General features: G+C 41.9%; 1 protein-coding gene across 4 annotated transcripts in view; it reads left to right on the plus strand.

The window, feature by feature from the left end:
* Window positions 1-786: 786 nt before the first annotated feature.
* Window positions 787-19,396, plus strand: part of LOC148010464 (uncharacterized) — a 64,707-nt gene continuing 46,097 nt past the window's right edge. The window contains exons 1-5 of one of the 4 annotated variants that reach the window (XR_015689435.1): window positions 787-1,312; window positions 1,669-1,958; window positions 2,447-2,521; window positions 2,612-2,667; window positions 3,091-3,226. Coding sequence is in view for 1 of the 4 variants with exons in the window: in XM_087671148.1 (XP_087527274.1) it covers window positions 1,673-1,958; window positions 2,447-2,521; window positions 2,612-2,667; window positions 3,091-3,226 (553 nt within the window). In the remaining 3 variants the exon portion in view is untranslated. The remainder of the gene's footprint in view (window positions 1,313-1,668; window positions 1,959-2,446; window positions 2,522-2,611; window positions 2,668-3,090; window positions 3,227-19,396) is intronic. The other 3 variants (XR_015689434.1, XR_015689433.1, XM_087671148.1) reach the window with 3 other exon arrangements.

A 19,396-nucleotide genomic window follows, 5' to 3' on the forward strand; every position in this document is an offset into this window, starting at 1 on the left:
CCTACACACTCAACTCCTCTCTGCCCTTCCCTTTCGACCCTCGTCCAATGGACTGTCAACTAACATTAACCTTAACCAATGACAAACTAAGGCTCTTGCCCTAGTGCTTAATGTGTCAGACCTTCCCACCTAGGAGCTTAGTTCGACTCCACCCTTCCCTCTCAACACTAGTCCAATGCTCTCAACTAACATATAATCTAAGGTTTAAACTTCCATACTTTGCTATGAAGAGCTACTAGGCCTCTCCATTATTGCATTAAACAGGATAGTCTAGTTCAATTAACTACTTACACACAATTTGATATGAAGGCATGAAAGTTAAGTGGACTTGTGTGTGTTAGGAGTAGCCTTAATCCACGCATGGACAATTATTTTGACTTGAGTTTTGTCATTCATAGCATGGATGGGATGTGTTAATTGTAACTTTGGCTACAATGGGGCTAAATGCAACCGACAAGGTACGTCCTCAAATGGGAACTTACGAAGTCAACTTGACGTGTTATTAGATACATGTAGTTAGACATGGAGAATGAGCAGCAATAACACATAAGTCATGTGCGTGGTGTATCCACATGATGAAAGTAAACCCATACCAGTGTGACCAGCCGGTCAGCTGACATGCATGGGAACGCACACTAGCTCCAAGATCCCAACCTTTTAAAAGTATTCTATGAGCACTTACTATATTCTTTTGTGTGATTTCTATTGTACACGTGGCTTTCGAGAAAGGGAAGCCCTACTTAGCCATAGCCGGAGATGGAATAGCGGTGAGGAGCTCCCAACAATCAATCAGAGAGAGAAAGAGGTGGGAGAGAGAGAGAGGGTTTTTCTGTTACTCGTATCAATTTGCCGCCCCTATTGCCTTTTTCCTCTGCAGCACGACAAGGGAAAGCTTTTTCTTTTTGCCTCGTCTTCCTCTCTCTGCGTTAGCCCCCCTGTATGTACCCCCCTTTCTCTCTCTCTCTCTCTCTCTGTTTCCGTGTATGCCTTAAATGTGGGATACTCCCGCATTTCCTATTGTTGTAACTTGTTGTCCTTCCTTCTCTCATTACGGTCGCTTTGAAGCTCAGCCTTCCTTCCTCTGTTTGCCCATTGCGTGCAGTCTTCTTCATCACATCGCACCGACCCCCGCTCCCCCATTCCCTTTTATCAGAGAAAAAAAGGCCTAATTATTACTGGCCTATCAGCACATGCGCGCAATTCCAATCATCGCACCTTCCCTTCACACATCTTGAGCTTTTCTTCTTCTGAATCCAGAGCCTGGAACAAGAGATCAATGCAGGAATCGGTTATCATCTGAGCTCCAGTGGAGGTAATTCCAATCAATCCTTCCTTTTTTTCCTGATACCAATTATTTTCTGCTTCAAACCATCTCTCAAGTTCAGCTTACTGTGAGAGTAGTGGCCTGCTTAATTGCTTCCAATTAAGCTTAAGATTGCGATTACTAGCCGCAAACAGGCCTGCTTAATCGATTTAAATCAAGCAGTACATGTTCTAGACTCGAGATTATTCGCATGGTGAATCGTGATTCATCCAAACATGTATTGTGGGTTGCTTCTTATCTTTAAGCAATCAGATCGTGGTAGAAATCAGAGCTACCACAGTTAATATCTTAGGGAAGACAACTCATTGAGTCTGGAGTGTATTCTCTTTGTCTTTGTTTCGCAGAATTATGGGTTGTATACAGTCTTTAGCCAAAGATGACAGGGGCACCACTTATCAATCACAAGGGGGAGCCGTCTTTGTGTTCGTGCCGGGACTAAGGGCTCCTAACAGAACAACAGATGTTGCAAAATGTCTTAATGGCCTTGTCTCATCCAATTTGGTGGAACATCTGGTTGCGCTACGCACTCGCATTGAAGTGATGGCTTTAGGGGAAGGCCATGCTGCCGGACCAAGACTCTCAAAGCGGAAGGGTGCTCCTGCACAGCAAAATGTTCAATCGCATGTTTCCTGCGGTACATCTGTCAACTCTGCTGATTAGTTATGCAGTGTTCTTGTGTACCGACATGCGTTCACATTAGGATTGTACTAGAGTGAGCACACATGAGGTTATACTAGAGTAAGCACACTTTCATCATCTCCTCTCATCTGTGTCACCACTCGTGTTTGCATATATTTTATGATTCAGATGGATAGATTAGTGTGGAAACATGAACCTACAGTGATGTGCACAACAAATAAACCTGTAAGAACCCACCACTATGGACTATTTTTATCCCTCATCAAAACATTTCAAAGTCTATAGCAGAAGAGTTCATCGTTTCACACTGGGATTTTCACCTACATTTCTACATTTACAGATCTTTTGGTGCAACCAGGGACCTCAATGTGAGCTTCAGTCATCTAGATTTAGTTGCACTATCTTGCACTTATATTTTGAGATGGATAGTATCTGCACGTCCCCTGGCAACTGTCAGTTTACATTATAGTGCTTGTTTTTTAGGCGGGTCTACCATAGGGGATCTTCAAGGAGCAGTAGAAGACTACCTTCCAGTACTACTTGGTCTGATTAATCAAGGTAGATTTAATTTTGGTCAGACGTTTTCATCTTTTTGTCTTGGTGCTTTTTTGAGTTTTGCATGAATAACCATGGAGTTGATGCTGACAGACAAGCTGAAAGAAGTGTTAGCTTTTTCTTGGATCAATCAAGAGGACTCTGAGCAGGTTTGTCACTTCAGTGCTGCTCTTGGATGTGGTTTTTTGCTAGTTCAACATCCATTTTGATCCGGAATCCATTTCCAAATACACATGGGCTTGGCACTTAACCATCTTATTTAAAGAAATCTGAAGTGGAGTGTTATCAATGGATACCGAATGTTTCACATAGACACATATCGTATAGGTAGTTCCTTGCAAACAATGATTTGGAGAATAGTGGTTTCATACTGAATTCAATGGAACAGTGCACTTTTGTATCATGAATAGATTTTTTGGCCTGCCTCTGTATTGTCTTAAATGTGACAATGAAAAAGAGGGGTTTAGTTCTTGATGGTTCAGTTCAAAACCCACATATCTGGCTTTATATGTGTGATAAATTTTATATAGATAATCTGTACACCCAGGTTTAAGGAGCATGTTCTTTTGCAGGAGACTTGTCTAACAGATGCTCGGTATGAACTACTTTCTGTATTGCATTTGATGGCTATCCTTGGGTTGTCCCAAGCAAACTTCTTGCTCATGCCGAAGTCACCTGCGGATGGTTACCAGCCTAAAATTACAGAAGGTGAGCAACCAGTCTTCACGACTTTGTTGAATCCTGTTAATGCAAGTGGTTTCTGTCATCTCATTTTAGACCATGGGCAAAGGAGCTGCAATCTGTTTGAAATATAAAAGTGCATATTTTCTTCCATCTAATCACTTAGGGGAAGCTGTATTTTGATGGTGTCTAAAGTGGGTGAAGCCTTGCAATCTATTGTGAAGCTTTCATGAAATTTCCCTAAATGTCATGGCATAGGTCTCCTTGCATCAGTGTAGTTGTGGCTATAGTGTGTGACATAATTTCTATGCTGAATGTTTAGAAGTGTTACGTGACAAGCTATCCTTTTTTAGAACAAAGTTTACCTTTGGTCTAGGTGGTAAGAATAACTTGGAATTTTACTCTGAGCATAATTGGTTGAGTTGGAGAGAGAAAGAAAGAAATGTCGAGACAAAACCATGCACAATGGGTAGTAATCACTAAATATCAGGGACTACTGTCCAAAGTGTAGTATGTGATATATAGTGCAAAGTGATGTATATTACAATGTCAATGGAGGGATAAAGTAAGGGAGGGGGTGGAATGGATAGATGGATACATACATGGATATCTAGGTGTCACGACAACATGAAATTTTATTGCGTTGCTTAGCATTCGATTACAAGTTAATCAAATGTGCTAATGTCACTTGCACATGTGAGGTGCAAGTTAATTATTTCACAATGTGGGACCCAAGACTCGAGATGTCACTTTGTACCAAAGGCAAAAGTTGTAATAAGTTATATTGACAAGTACTAGGTGGTACTTGGTCTCAGATGTGGACTTAGACTAGTTTATTAGCCACTAATGTCAATGGTGACATTAGAGACTAGGCATGGCTCATAGAAGTCTATTCCAACCATTATAAGAGAGAGGGAGGTTGTTAGAAAGCAAGGAGAGGTGTTGATGCAGTCACCAAGGATTAGTTCTATATCATGTGACAATAGTTTGGAGTCCTCCAAGAGCAAGTGACATCAGCCCAAGGTCTTGCTCGTACAAATGACAGCATACAAGAGAGGGCAACAGTCTTTCTAGCGGTTCTAAGTTGTAGATGATAGCTTCTATGGCTGTTTGAAAAGGGCAGCAGTAGTTTTTTAGTGTTTCTCCTGATGAAACTCTGAAATTTCTCTCGCTAAAGCATGCTCTCTCATCCCCAAGCCATCTCTCAAGTTATCTTAACATTTTTTAATAGTTTGAGCCATTAGAAGAAGATATTTAAGAGGTTGGCCAACCAATATCAAATTCGGGGCTGAATTGTCTTTCAAGGAGCAGGGTGAAGGTCAATCCCTAAGTAAACCAAGGGGCAAATTGGTTTGGAGGCTAGCAAGAGGCACTTGGATTAGTAGAGGAGATTGAGAATCTCAATTGTACTCTTCCATTTGCCATTTAAAATAAAGAAATACTGCAAAGGGTGCCAGTTTTGGGGGTCAACAGGGTGTCCAATATCCAAGATTGAAGTGGTAAAGTGTGCATTTTTAGTTTTTTTGTGAATTTTATGATTGCTGTAATTAGTGCTTAATCAGGTTATTTACCACCCTATTTGAGGAGGAAGGTTGGTTTCAGCATGCAGGTAGATGAGATGGATAGAGAGATAGCTAGATAAATGGATGGATGGATGGATGGATGGAGAGAGAGAGAGAGAGAGAGAGAGAGAGAGAGAGAGAGAGAGAGAGAGAGAGAGAGTTTAACATATTCAAAAGGCCTAATCGGCCTATGACACCAAAGTGTTACATGTCTCGAGGACGTGAAATTTTGAGATGCTTTAATCTTGTTGATAACATTTGATTAAGTTGTTAATCAAATGTGCAAGGTTGTTTTAGCACATGTGATGTCCATGTGAATTATTTCAGGGTAACAGACCAAGGTGTAAAGAAAACTGCTAGGGTTTGCACTGAGGACACATAGAGTGTATGACCACGACATAAACACAAAGAGACAGACACAGACACAAAGGGCAAAACTCAAACCCTAAACCCAAAACTCAAAACTCAAACATAGAAAGTCAAACACAAACAGAAGAAGGGAGAGAGAGAACACAACTTTGAAGTGAATGAATGCTGTAAATGAATGTAAGAGTGTACAGTATGCTCAAGGGTAGAGCAATGTTGGAGTGTGACGTCCACCAGAGACGGATCCCAAGTGGATGATCAAATTGCAGCAGATGATGATGTCGTTAACAGTTGACATTAGCATGGATGAAGGCGCTAGCAGCAGGAGCAAACACAGATGGAGTGGCAACAGTCTTGAGGGCTGGACAACCACGTGGGAGGAGGCTGATGGTTGAAATCTGCACATGGAGTGAGAAACCTGCATAGACGGAATGAGGCTGAACGGGGGTAGCGTGTCTATTTATAGATGTGGAAGGGCGCCCCAAAAATTAGGGTTTCCACTGAACTCTCTTGAACCGCTCCCTGTTTTAGGGTTTCCATTGAACTCTCTTGAACCGCTCCCCGTTTTAGGGTTTTACTCTAAAATAGCATTTTTTAGTGTGTTTTGGGGCTATTTAAGAGGCTAATTAGCAAGTAGTGCATGCTTTAGCTCAACACAAGGACCCCGAGGATGCAATGCATATCAAAGACAAAAGTTGTGATAAGTTATGCAAGTTGGGGTCTAGGGGTTAGTTGGTGTCATTTTGACCTTGGGATAGTTATTTGGCCAATAAGTGTCAGTGGTGATACTAGGGACTAGCATGAATTAATTAATTAATGCTAGACTAAGGGTCAACAAAGGTTGGGGACCACTCTAGGTTGCAAATGGCCTAGCCAATTTAATTATGGATGGTCACATTTAATTTTGGGCAGGGTCAGAAGGGCCGAAATTAATTTCAAGGATTTTGAAAATTAATTAAATGATTGGATAATGCTGAAAAATGGGTCTAGAAGGCTGCCACTTGGCAAGAATGCCCATGCAAACTAAGAAAACGTTTTTGGGGGCTGGGTCTTAGCCATTCAGTTAGTTTACAGCTTGAGAGAGAGAGAGAGAGAGAGAGAGAGAGAGAGAGAGAGAGAGAGAGAGTGTGTGTGTGTGTGATATTAACGTCTAGGAAAGGCCAAGGTGGCCTATGAGACCAAAACGTTACATACAAAATGTCTGGAAAACTTTCCAGGTCCCAGTAAGGCTAGCATCTAATGCTATGATAAATGAATTGAGTAGGTACAAGGTGGTATATAGGCTGGGTACAATTCATATGTGTTCCAAGTATGGTGTGAAACTGCTCATGGAGCTTGGTCATCCTACAATGTCTCGCATGGGTTCCGCATGAGAGAGAGAGAGAGAGAGAGAGAGCTGCTGGATTACGAAAAAAAAAAAGAGACAGCTGCTGGTCCATTTTTTGATCAGAAAACAACAATTCGCTACTCAGTAGATAGCCATTTGGGGCCTTAGCAGGCAGGGGACAGCAAGGAGTCACCTTTCAAGGGCTGGCAACAGCATTGCTGATCAGGTGATAGCATTTTGGAGGTGTTTGGCAGTAGGTGACTGCATTAAATGCAGGCTGGAGCAGGCAGTAGGCAGAATTTAGGGTTTTCTCGTGACGAAAATCAGATTTCTCTCTCATCTTGACTTTCTCTCACCTTCTCCAACCCATTCTCGAGATCTCAGCATTTCTCAGCCATTTTGAGTATATCGCAGCCAAATTTGGTGGACAACAAAACGATCTTTGTTGTAAACCTTAAATTTCTATAGAAATTAGGGTTTAGCAGCCACCTTGGGAACCATGCCAATAGGAGAAGACATTATACATTGAAATAAGCACCTGAAATTTGTGGAATTGACATGGGTTTTAGATGCCAAGCCATTCATTGTGAGTTGGGGCAACATTTGGCTAGTTGGTGGTTCCATTTATACAAATTCCGGGTGAAAATCAAGGGGCAATTTGCCCAAATTGGTTTTGATTGTTTGTACAACAAGGGGATTTTGGATCAACAAAGGAGATTGTGGAATCTCAACTTGTACTCAATCCATTAGCAATTAAAGTTAAAGAAATACCGAAAGGGGTGCCAATTTTGGGGCCAATCAGACGTCTATTGTCCAAGATTATGAAGGTAAATTGTGCATTTCAATTTTACCTTTATTTGTCGATTGCTGTATTTAAGTCCTTAATCGGGGAATTACCACCCTCTCCAAAAAGGAAGGCTAGTTTCATTACATCTGAAAAGTTAGGGAATTTCCTATGTGTCCTAGAATAGCTGTCATCTAATGCTATGACTAACTAAATGGAACTTGAATAGTGAACAATACGTAGCTGATGAGTACAAAATGATGTGTAGGCTAGATAGAATGTGGAACTGCTGTGTGTGAGAGAGAGAGAGAGAGAGAGAGAGAGAGAGAGAGAGAGAGAGAGAGAGAGAGATATTAACGTCCTTTGAGGCTAATTCTTTGAGACAAAAATAGAAATGATGTTTATAGATGTCCAAGTTGCAAAGAGATTGAACTAAAAATTAGAGCAAGTGTTGTTGACATTTTCAACAGCTTTCCGAAGCTAACTTATATTAGATCTCATGCTCAATCTTTAGCTTTTGGCCAATGCTACAAACGAATTGGAGGCCCTTTTACAGTTATCAAGATTTCCAATGCAATCAAGGCACTGGGCACATGGAGACCGGTTGGAAGGGATGGTTTGATTTGTGAATTGTTTTGCCAATATTGGAGCTTGCTTAAAATTTCTTCATTGCTGATGATATCGAGTCAATCATAGTCATAGAAAAGAGGCAAACAGATTGGTTCATAGAGAAAACTATGGAATATTTCAGACTAGCATCCACCCACGCTCAACATGATTAGTTAATATCCAGCTCAATATAGGTTTGCTTCTAGATGACAGATCATTTGCAATATCTACAACATGATATGGGTATAGAAAATTCCAAATGCACTCCAATGGTACATTATCTTGCTGCAAATGAACATAGGGAAGGCTTTTGATATGATACAATAAGGCCACATAATTGTGTTGATCTCCAAGTTGATCTTGTAAATTCAGCATGTTGTGTTGAGAGTGCTGTAAAAAAATACTTTGACACAGAAACACAAATAACAATTGTACGACAAAGCACAGATTGATAAAAGAACTCAGTTAGGTTTAGCGTAACTCAGAGACAATGAGCATTGAAAATAACTGAAGTGATATAATTATCAAATATACAATGCTCACATATCAAACACACTATGCAGTGAATGAATACTAAACCTCGAACTCCTGTATCTCAAGGATTAGGGCAAGGGTAATGAGCTGGAGAGTGTGTTGTACTCTGAACGATCCTGAATCGCAGCAAGGTAGCCTCCGAATGTTGAACACCAGCAAACGCAATGGTGAGGAGAGAGAAAGACTAAAAACGCAGGCTGTAGGAGAGAGACTAAAAACGCAGGTAGGACAGCATGCAGGAGGGAGAAAACTGCCAAATGCAGGCTGGGGACAGCCTAGCGACGGCTTGTAGAAGCTAGGCAACAGCCGGAGGAGAGAGAAAACTGCCAAATAGAGGTTGCAGATGATGTGGCAGGCAGTATGGCAGCAGGTTTGTGCAGGAACAACAGTTGCTTGGTTGGGATCAGCTCCAATTTGCGAGAAGAGGGCTGGAAATCAGGCACCAATTGATGTAGACAGCAATGGACAGCATCGGTTGAGATGTTCTCCGTGAACGGGGTGTGGGCAGCAAGCTGAAATACTTGAAATTTGCATAAACGAGATTGACAGCTGAATGGAGAGCAGCATATATATTTATAGAAAGTTTGGGCCCTCCTAAGTGGGTTTTTGCTTATGGGACACAAACTCTCTAGGATCGCGTTTCTTTTAAATAAACAAGGTTTCTTCATTAATTAAGCAAGATTTGGGGCTGTTTAAGTAAAGCTAATGCATTTTTAGCTCAACAAGTGTGTTGTAGCAGAAGTGTGCAGGTCAGTGAGAGTGACAAAGTGAGTACGATATGATTTTGGGTGTACCAACAATGTGTTGGTACACAGAATAAAATGTATTTATACTTGGGGCACGTAAGGGTGGATTCACATGTACAACATAATAATACACGTGTATGATACACGGAGGTGAATAAAGGACCTTTATATCCCAGCAACCTCCCACTTAAAGGTTGGAAGTGAACCTTTAACCAACTTCCACTAGTCGTATGCAATGCTCATGTTGAGCCTTGCTTAAACTTTTAGTGGGAACATCTATAGGGTTGTCCTGTGTTTTGAACTTGATTGATGTAATTAGACCATCCTCTAGAATCTGTTTGATAAAGTGATATGGCACATCTATATATTTTGTGTGTGAATGATACATGGCATTCTTAGCTAGTTACACAGCACTCTGGCTATCACATTCCAACACTGGAGTACTCATAGACATGCCGAGATCCTCTGCAAGTTTGCTCAACCATATAGCTTTCTTAGAAGCTTTAGTAGCTGATATGTATTCAGCTTTGGTAGTACTCAGTGCTACGATGTTCTGCAATTTGGAGCACCAAGAAACGGCCCCACCAGCAACTATAAAGACATACCCGCTAGTGGACTTGCGAGTATCCAAGTCACTTGCCATGTTTGCATCACAATAACCCTGTAGACTAAGTGCACCCTGCCCATAGCAAATACACTTTCTTTGTGTACCCTTTAGATATTGTAGGGTAACTCAGAGACAATGAATACAGATAATAATGAAGTGAATGACTGTTGAATATACAATGCTTATGTAGCAAACACATTGTGTAGAGAATGAATAGTGTACCACGAACTTCTATATCTCAAGGATTAGGGTAGGGGTAATGAGCTAGAGAGTGTGTCGTACGCCGAATGGATCCTGAAATGTAGTAAGCAGCCTTTGGATGTCAAACACCAGCAAATGCAGCCAAGGAAGGTTGGATCTAATGCAGATAGCAGTGGAGGAAAGAGAAAGACTAAAAACGCAAGTGAGGAGAGGGAAAGACAAAAAATGCAAGTAAGAAGATGAGTAGCAGTAGCTAATAGGCTGAAATCAGCTCCGAACAATGTGTGGTAGACTAGAAATGGTCGCCAAACTGTTGTAGACAGCAATGGCCAGCTTGGACCATGAATGTTGATGTCCTTCACGTTCAGGATATGGGCAGCAAGTTGAAATACCTATAATTTGCAAAAACGAGATTAAGGGAGAGTGGTGGGCTACATGCCTATTTATAGAGAGTTTGGAGCATCCAAATTAGGGTTTTGTATGTGGGATACAATAACTCTCTAGGATTGCATTTCTTTTTAAAATATAAGGTTTGCTTCATTAATTAAGCATGTTTTGGGGCTATTTAAGTCAAGCTAATGCATTTTTAACCCAACACTTCCTCTTAGGTCCAAAATAGAGCCATGAGATATAAGCCCTTAATATACATAGTCTTTTATCCCAAGGCGCTCCACCCCAAAGTAGCTAGGGCATCGGGCAAAGGTTGCACGTCGGCTGCCTAGTGGCCTACCAAGTTCACAAAGGCGATGGCTATCTTACCAAGGGAGCTCAAGTGATCACCCCAAAGAGAGTAGGGCATCAGACCAAGGGTGCGTGTCAGTTACCTAGGGGTCTACCAAGTCTTGCAAAGGCAGATGGAATCAACAATGGATTTTAAAAAAAAGGGCGTTGGTTTGATTTTTTCAAAAGATTTAGTAGTGAGGGTTTGAAAAATTAGTTTTAGTTCGATTGAGTCACTGTGGCTTGAAGTACGGAAAAATAAGGATGGATGATCCCACTACCTTCATATAACAAGCAAAGCAATCCCACACACTAATAGGATAAGTGCCTAGGAATATTGAAGTGTGTGTGTGTGTGGACCAATCTTATGGAGAATATGTGGAGAGAAAGGCAAGACGGGGAAGCAAGCAAGATAAGAAAAGCCAGCATGCAAGCATAGGGAAAAATTGCCTTAAGAGAATTGCCATATACAATGCCACGAATATGGTAGATCTAGAGTTGATTACTCATGAAAGACCGAAAAGGGATAAATGCACACAGATGCATGTCTATATGAATAGAGTGCCATTGCATGGGGAAATGCAAAGGGTTATGCAAGATTTCATCCTCATGTAGAATGCGATATAATAATGCCACTGGATAGTATCCTTGTAGGGGAATTGTTTTCTTGTTCCATTACCCTTTTACAATCATATTATTTTGACAGTACAGATGAAGTTACAAATGTCCGTAAGTACAATACAAAGAATAAATGTCGGAAATGTCCAAAGCTAAACTGTAAACATCATTATTGTCATTGTGCAAGAGAAGAAACTACCCCCTCTCAAATTGGAGGAAGAAGCACGAGGAAAGCATCCTCTCCTCGTCAATCTAAAGAAGTAGAGGAGGGTGGACCCAAGTCAAATCCGAGGTAGGATGTAGTATAGGATTGGCAGATTGACCCCTTGGTCAAAATGTCTGCAAAATTTTTGAGGTGTGATGATCGGGTTGTCCGCAAGGGCAATGACACTTTGGTTGTTGCAGTAGATAACTGTAGGAGAAACATAGGGGAATTGAAGTGCAACCAGCAAGCTTCTTAGATAGATGGCTTGAGTGGTAAGAGAGCCCTATACTCAGCCTTCACCGTGGAATCCGCCATCGTTTCCTGCTTGTGGCATGACCAAGAAATGGGAGCCATGCCCAAGGAAAATAGGTAATCACCATGGGGATGTCGGGTATTAGGATCTCCTGCCCAGTCAGAATCAATGTAACCCTGCAAGCATAAACCATGTTCATAAGTTAGTTCATAATGAAAAGTACACTTTAAATTTCTCAACACACGAAGATAAGCAATCCAATGTGACATCTTAGGTGTTGAAAAATATTGACTAAGAACACTAATCGAGTATGCTAAATCTGGCCTAGTATGAATCAACCAAAGAAGTTTTCCTACAATAGAGCGATAGGTGTGTGCATCAAAGGGCTGACCTAGGGTATCCTTCGACAGATGGACAATGGGATTATGAGGTGTGGCCATAGGTCATGTTTGATTCGTGCAATACTGTTTTACAAGTTAAAGGGCGTACTTTTGCTATGAGACACACAGACTTCCCCTAGAACGAACTACTTCCATTCCCAAGAAATAAGATAACAGACTGAGGTCAGTCATCTCAAAGGCAGAAAAAAGTTTGTGGCCTTAATTTCCACTATGGCAATAGAATTTAAACCAGTGATAAGTAAGTCATCGACATATAGCAAGATACTGCTGATCCTTGTGCATGTAGTGCGGACATAGAGATTTGGATAAAGGGTAATAGAATGGTATCCATGAGTCTGTAAGAACTTGTCCATCCTTTGGAACCAAGATCTCAGAGTTTGCTTGAGCCCATATGAGCTTTTTGCAAACGAAACACCTTATCCAAATGGTCTGCATAAGGAAATCCGTGTGGCTACTTCACCTAGACTTCCTCCTCCAAATAACCATTTAGAAAAGCGCACTTGACATCCATTTGGTATAGTGGCCAACTATGGTGAGCAGCAAGCAACGAGCAAAAGAAAGGATGTCATCCAATCAGTGGGTGTAAAGGTCTCCTCATAATCAATACGTTGCTTTTGGTGAAAACCTTGCACTATAAGGTGAGCCTTGTACTTGTCTAGAGTCACATTAGCCTTTAGCTTGGTCCTAAAAATCTACTTTGTCCCGATGATCTTTTTTGTGACTAGGACAATCCACCAAGGTCCAAGTCTCATTCCAATCAATAATATCTAGTTCCTTCTCCATGGCCTCACGCCATAGAGGGTCATGGAGAGCCTCTTGCCAATTGTTTGGCTTGAAATGTGCAATGTGATCAACCGTAAAGACTGAAGTATATGAAGCTTGAAGAGCAAGCCAAGCAGATCTTCTAGGGCCCTTCGGAGAGCAATCCGGTGGAAGAATCTGCAAGAAGGTCAGGAGTGGGCAGTAGACCTGGCTCAAAAGGCACAATGTCTGAAGATGTGGGTTGAGGTAAGGACTCAGATTCCGGTGCATAAGATTGCACTATGTCCCTCTCATCAAAGACGACATCCCTCCTAATGATCACCTCGTTTGCCGAGGATCAAACAAATAATAGGCTTTCACTTCGGAAGAATATCCCACAAAGATCAACAGATTAGCTCAGGGAGTGAGCTTTTCTATCTTGTCGTCAGGTGTGTGTGCGTATGTATGACTCTCGAAGACTCTGAAGTGGGAAATAAGAGGCCTCTTGCCAAAGAATGCCTCGTAGGGAGTCCGTTGAAGAATTGCCACGGTCGGGCATCAATTGAGGATGTATAGTGCAATGCTAACAGCCTCAACCCATACACGATCGGAAATCTTTGCTGCAAACAACATAGAGCGTGCCATGCTCAAGACTGTTCGGTTTCTACACTCTACAACTTCTTTTTGGGAAGGGGAGTTGTGTGAAGAAAACTGGTAGGGTTTGTATTGAGGAAACACACGATGTACGACCACGACAGAAACACAAAGAGAGAGACATAGACACAAAAAGCAAAACTCAAACCCTAAATGCAAAATCAAAACTCAAACTCAGAAACTCAAACACAAACCTAAGAAGGGAGAGAAAAACACAACTCTGAAGTGAATGAATACTGTAAATGATGTAAGAGTGTACAGATACTCAAGGGTAGAGCAAAGAGTCGTAGAGTGACGTCCATTGGAGATGGATCCGGAGTCTGTGACCACTAGTCCGAGTGTAGGATGGAGAGGATGCAGGAAACATAGGTGTTAGGAGGACTTGGAATACCAACAAACGCAAGCTGGACAGGTGCAAAAGAGGGTTGGTAGCTATGGCTAGATGAGGAGGAGCTGTTGCCTGATGAAGGAAGTTGTGGTCTGGAGAGAAGACACCAAACACAAGTTGTAGATGCAGTCGCTAGTTGCCTCCAATTAATGAAGATGTTCAAACGCAGCAATAGTAGAAGGCGGCTTGATGAGGCAAATGGGCTGCCAGCTGTCGCCTACATATTGGAGGTGTAAATGCAGCAAAGGGAAGGTGTGGCAGCAGTCGTCGGGACTGGACAGCCATGTGAATGTGGACTGATGGCTGAAATTTGCACTCAAGGGTGAGAAACCTGCACAGGTTGGACTAGGCTGAATTGGGTTAGCTTGTCTATTTATAGATGTTGAAGGGTGCCCCGAAGAATTAGGGTTTTTTGGAGGGACCATTGAAACTCTCTTGGACTGCTTCCCTTTTCAGGGTTTTTCATAAATTAAGTGTGTTTTGGGGCTGTTTAAGAATGCTAATCAATTGAAATGCGTGTTTTAGCTGAGGCCATAAGGTTAGGCCAACCACTTTGATTTTTTACTTATCCCAATGCGTCCCACCCAAAGCAGCTAGGGCATTGGACAAAGGGTGCACATCGGCTGCCCAGTGGCCTAGCAAGACTATAGAGGCAATGGTTATCTTATTAAGGGAGTCCAAGTAGTCACCCTAGAGAGAACAGGGCATCCAACAGAAGGTCACGTCGGTTGTCTAGTGGCCTACCAAGCCTTACAAAAGCAGATGGGACCACATTGAACTTTAAAAAAAAAAAAGTGAGTTAAAATTTATGGGATGCGGTCGATTGAGTAATGGTGATCTAGAAGATGGGAGTAGGGAGGGTACACCCAACACATCACAAAATAGTACAAGCTTACCCATTCACTCAAAGGTGTGGATGATGAGGAAAAAAGGTGATGAGGTATCCATGTGATGGAGTATGGTGGTGTGGTGACAATAGCCATCAATGGAAACAACTTGGGATTCACTGGAGTGGTGCTTAGCACAATGAGATACAAAGTATGTGACATGTTGAAGAATGCTCATGCAGTAGGTGCCACTTGGAAAGTGTTGAAGCTTGTAGAATACCAAGAAGAGTAGGAATCCCCTCTCAGCCTCGATGTAGATGCTAGAGGAGGAAGAGGAGCCTAATGTCAGTCATCGTGTGGTGCTGAGAACCATGATGAATGGTTGAAGATGATGATGAAAAAGATGAAGCACCCTTTTGGAAGAGCAATGTAGAAGCCACTGCCATAATATGTGAGAAATGCGGGATCTAAAGCATGGCAGTGAGTTATGGTGGATGAAAGAAGAAGTGTGGACTCATGATGAAGAAGATAAAGACACTGTTTGTTACACAAGTGAATTAGGTTCCAAGATTGAGACTTGGACTCATAAACACAATCTTGTGTATGTGGACAATGACATTGACACTTCACTGAAATGAAAAGAGTACTATCATTTTCATCAAGAAAAGGAAGCAAGTACAATGCTTTATAGGAAAGTAGGAAATTGCAGTAGGCACCATTGTGCATATGGGATAGGTTAGCCTGCATGTCCTTGACCCTGAAGCTCCATACAAAGAGGCTGTTTAGTGAGTGTGATTGCTGATTCTCAACACCCCTCCTCAATCACAACTAAAAAGGCACAAAGTGTGTAGAGGCTGTAATGAGAACCACTTGCAAAGTGTGGACACACCACAAACATGGTAGACACCAGAGGCTGTTGCAGAAAAGGCTAAGTGTGGGCACCAAAACATGATGGACATCCAGAGGCTGTAACAGGGGCCTCACAAAGTGTACAGGGACTGTAATGCCAAGTTACATAAGGAGTTTACAAAGCTTATGGCAGGAAGCATTAGGGCAAGGAAGTACAAGGCTTTTAAAACAGTCTATCAGAGTTATGAGAGTAGAAGGACTGATGAGTCTTGTCCTTCCGATCCTGGTGGTCTTAATCTTCATCTTCTTCTTCCTTTGCTTCATTTTCTTCTTCTTCTTTGACTGCGACTAGATAGGCCTTTTGGGATCTCTTTCTTGTATGGCAGAACTTCTCGGTGTGTCCGGTCCTTTTGCAGAAGTCACAGAAGAGCTGATCCTTCTTGCCTTTGTACCTGTTGCCAGCATATAATGTTGGCAACAGCTCTAGAAGTACTTGGTTCTTCCTTAGTTTTTAGCTTCTTTTTCTCTTCTAACAGTGATGCCTGGATATCAACAAGTTCAGGATTTGGCATGTTGATTAAAGTTGTTGATACATTATTATATTCAGGAGGCAAACTCTTAAGTAGAACACCGATGCAAACATCTTCATCCATTTTAATGTTGATTCCTGCAAGTTGGGTTAGGAGTCCTTCCATGTAATTGAGATGTGTGGCAAGTGATGTGCTGGACTTCATTTCAAGCCTGAAGAACTCAATCAGGAGACCATACTTTGATGATTTAGATTGTGCACCGAACAGGGTGTCAAGTCTTTTCCATGTATCCTGTGAGGTCTCACAGTTATCCACATGGTGGATATAACTGTCATCTAGCTCCAGTTTGATAATGGCCTGGGCTCTGTCATCATTCTTTTGCCAAGTAGTTACAAGGTCCGCGTCCCGAGGTTTCTTCTCTTTGCCATTTGTGATGGCCCAGAGACCCTTTTTCATCAAGATGAGCTTGATGCGGGTTTGCCAGGTGTGAAACCCGACTCCTTTGAATCGAGCATTTGGAGAGTCTTTTCCCATGTTGAGGTTGCAAGATCAGCAGCAAATCAACACCAGAATTCTGAGATTTTATCAGTAGAAGAGCAGAATGCAGTGTGTCAAGAGACACAGTTAGTGACAGTGTGAAAACACACTATATCAGTATTGATGTTGAGCTTGATTCTTCTTGTTCGGGATCGTTCGGTCGTTCTTCAATCTTCTCAAGTCCTTCCCCTCCTTGATTTGATGCTGGGTTAACGGATTAGAGTGGGCTTTAGCTTGGTTTAGTGTCAGGAGTGAGAAAAACTGAGGAAAAAAAAAACTTGAGAAATTTTAGCTATGGTGGAATTAGGGTTTTTGAGACAGGGGCCTGGTTTTTCTCAGATTGTAGGAGCTATACTTGATCATTTTCAAAAATTTTTACATACTTAGGAAGCTGACATCATGGGCTATCAAACCCCTATGAAAATCGTCCAGATCATGAACTGTATGAAGCACGCAGGGCACTTGATTAGATTTGGAACAGTTCAGGACAGGTTTCTGCGATTTCTGTAATGCCAGGGTCAGGGCGCAGCAATGTGGTCGATTTATATGCCAGGATGAAGCGCCTTGAGTAGAAGAACAATCCCCTAGAAGGAATCAAGAGCTGAAGTGGCCTGGTTGAGAAGTTATTGAAGCTCCAAGTGAGGTAGGTCCTGTCTGGCTATGGCAGACACAGAGCAGAGATTGAGAATTTTCACAATGCTGAGCTTCAGATAGCCAAATGTCATGGATTGATGTGATATAGGGAAGCTTTGTGAGTTGGGGAATACTTTTCCAGAAGGAAGCTCCAAGAGATTTGACTTGTGGAGTGAGATATAAGCAGCTCAATCTGACAGGGTGCTGCTAGCTATGGCTGCCATGGAAGCTTCAGTGAGAGTAGAGTTGGGAGATGAAGTCATGAGCTGACATTGAGCTAGATTGAGGTTGAGAGGAATCAAGAGAGGCTGGGGAAGCAATGCCATGCCCAACTGGGCTCTGATACCATGTGAGAAATGCGGGATCTAGAGCATGGCAGTGAGTTATGGTGGATGAAAGAAGAAGTGTGGACTCATGATGAATAAGATAAAGACACTGTTTGTTACACAAGTGAATTAGGTTCCAAGATTGAGACTTGGACTCATAAACACAATCTTGTGTATGTGGACAATGACATTAACACTTCACTGAAATGAAAAGAGTACTATCATTTTCATTAAGAAAAGGAAGCAAGTACAATGCTTTATAGGAAAGTAGGAAACTGCAGTAGGCACCATTGTGCATATGGGATACGTTAGCCTGCATGTCCTTGACCCTGAAGCTCCATACAAAGAGGCTGTTTAGTGAGTGTGATTGCTAATTCTCAACAGATAGCATCAAGAGAGATGCTACATGATCCGTCTCGAGAGGGGAAGCCTCCATGCTGAAAGAAGAGTAAATACGCTTAGAACGATGAAACCATGATAGGAATGGCTCGCATCCCCACTTCTCCAGCCTAGAAAGGACCAAAGCAAACCTACAAGTTAGTCCCATTGAAATACAAAACCTTGCAAAAGAGAGAAGAATCTGCAAGCATAGAGGTTAGTAGGGAGATGCTCCAAAGCAAAACATAATAGAAAGAAAAAGCTAATTGAAAGTGCAATGTAATAAATGTGTATGTGTGTGAGAAAATACAGCGGAAGGCATAAGAAGGGAAAAGTTAAGGACAATGAATCCTATAGGCCCGACTCTAAGAGTACAAAAAAATGGATGCTGGATTGACCGAGGGTATCCCAAGGGACCTAGAGATATGCTTGTCTAAGAGTGTGGTTGTAACCAGCATTCCTCCTCGAATAGGGTGGTAAATCCCTGATTACAACTTAATTATAGTAGCAAACAATAAATGCAAATCTGAAAATACAAATTTACCTATTGATCTTGGACAATGTACACTTGATTAGCCCCAAAATTGGCGCCCTTTCGGTATTTCTTCAGCTTTATTGAAGAAAAAGTCGATTTACAATGGGATTCTTCCAATCCCCTTCGTAATCCAAACTCCCCTTGTTGTCCAAAGTGACTAGCAAGTCTTCAATTTGATTTGCCCCTTGATTCGGGCACTTAATTGGCCTTCACCCGCTTCATAGATGATGGAAATGCCCCAAATTCAATGCTTGGCAAGTCCTCCACTTGAATTTAGCTGAAAATCATTTTCAGCCCTTGAAAAATCCAAGCCTTGGAGCTTTCAATTTCTAGCACGCTTCCTGAGGCTGCTTCTAAACCCTAATTTATGTTGTAAATTAGGGTTTACAGCAGAGAAATTTGCAATTTCTCAGCCTCCAAGGGTTCAAATGCTAAGATCTTTGGAGCAAGGCTGTGAAGTGGCTGGGAGATGAGAGAGAAAGATGTAGAGAGAAAATTCAAAGTTTTGTGGCGAAGAATGATTGAAAAGCAGTCAAATGCAGTTGTTGCCCTGCCACAAAAGAAGTAGATAAAACAGGGACAAATTTCCCTTTCAATTTTACATCCAAGTAATGAAAACTCATCTTTCAGCTTACTTAGTTTTCACTAAGGTAAGCAAAAGAGAGCAGCTGATTGTCATAGGCGTGCTTTGCACTTTACAGAGGGCAATTATGTATTGCTGCAATTTGAAAAGGCACGGCTGAAAAAGATGAAAGGGCAAAGAGCGATTGTATCCAAAGCTGTCTATGAGATACTATGGGCCATTTCAAGTGTTGGAGAGGATCAATGATGCATGCTATAGGCTGAAATTGACTCCACACTGGCGG

Source organism: Lygodium microphyllum, chromosome 29, assembly GCF_053477565.2.
Source record: "Lygodium microphyllum isolate KBCC chromosome 29, Lygodium_microphyllum_v1.1.10, whole genome shotgun sequence".
Taxonomy (NCBI): domain Eukaryota; kingdom Viridiplantae; phylum Streptophyta; class Polypodiopsida; order Schizaeales; family Lygodiaceae; genus Lygodium; species Lygodium microphyllum.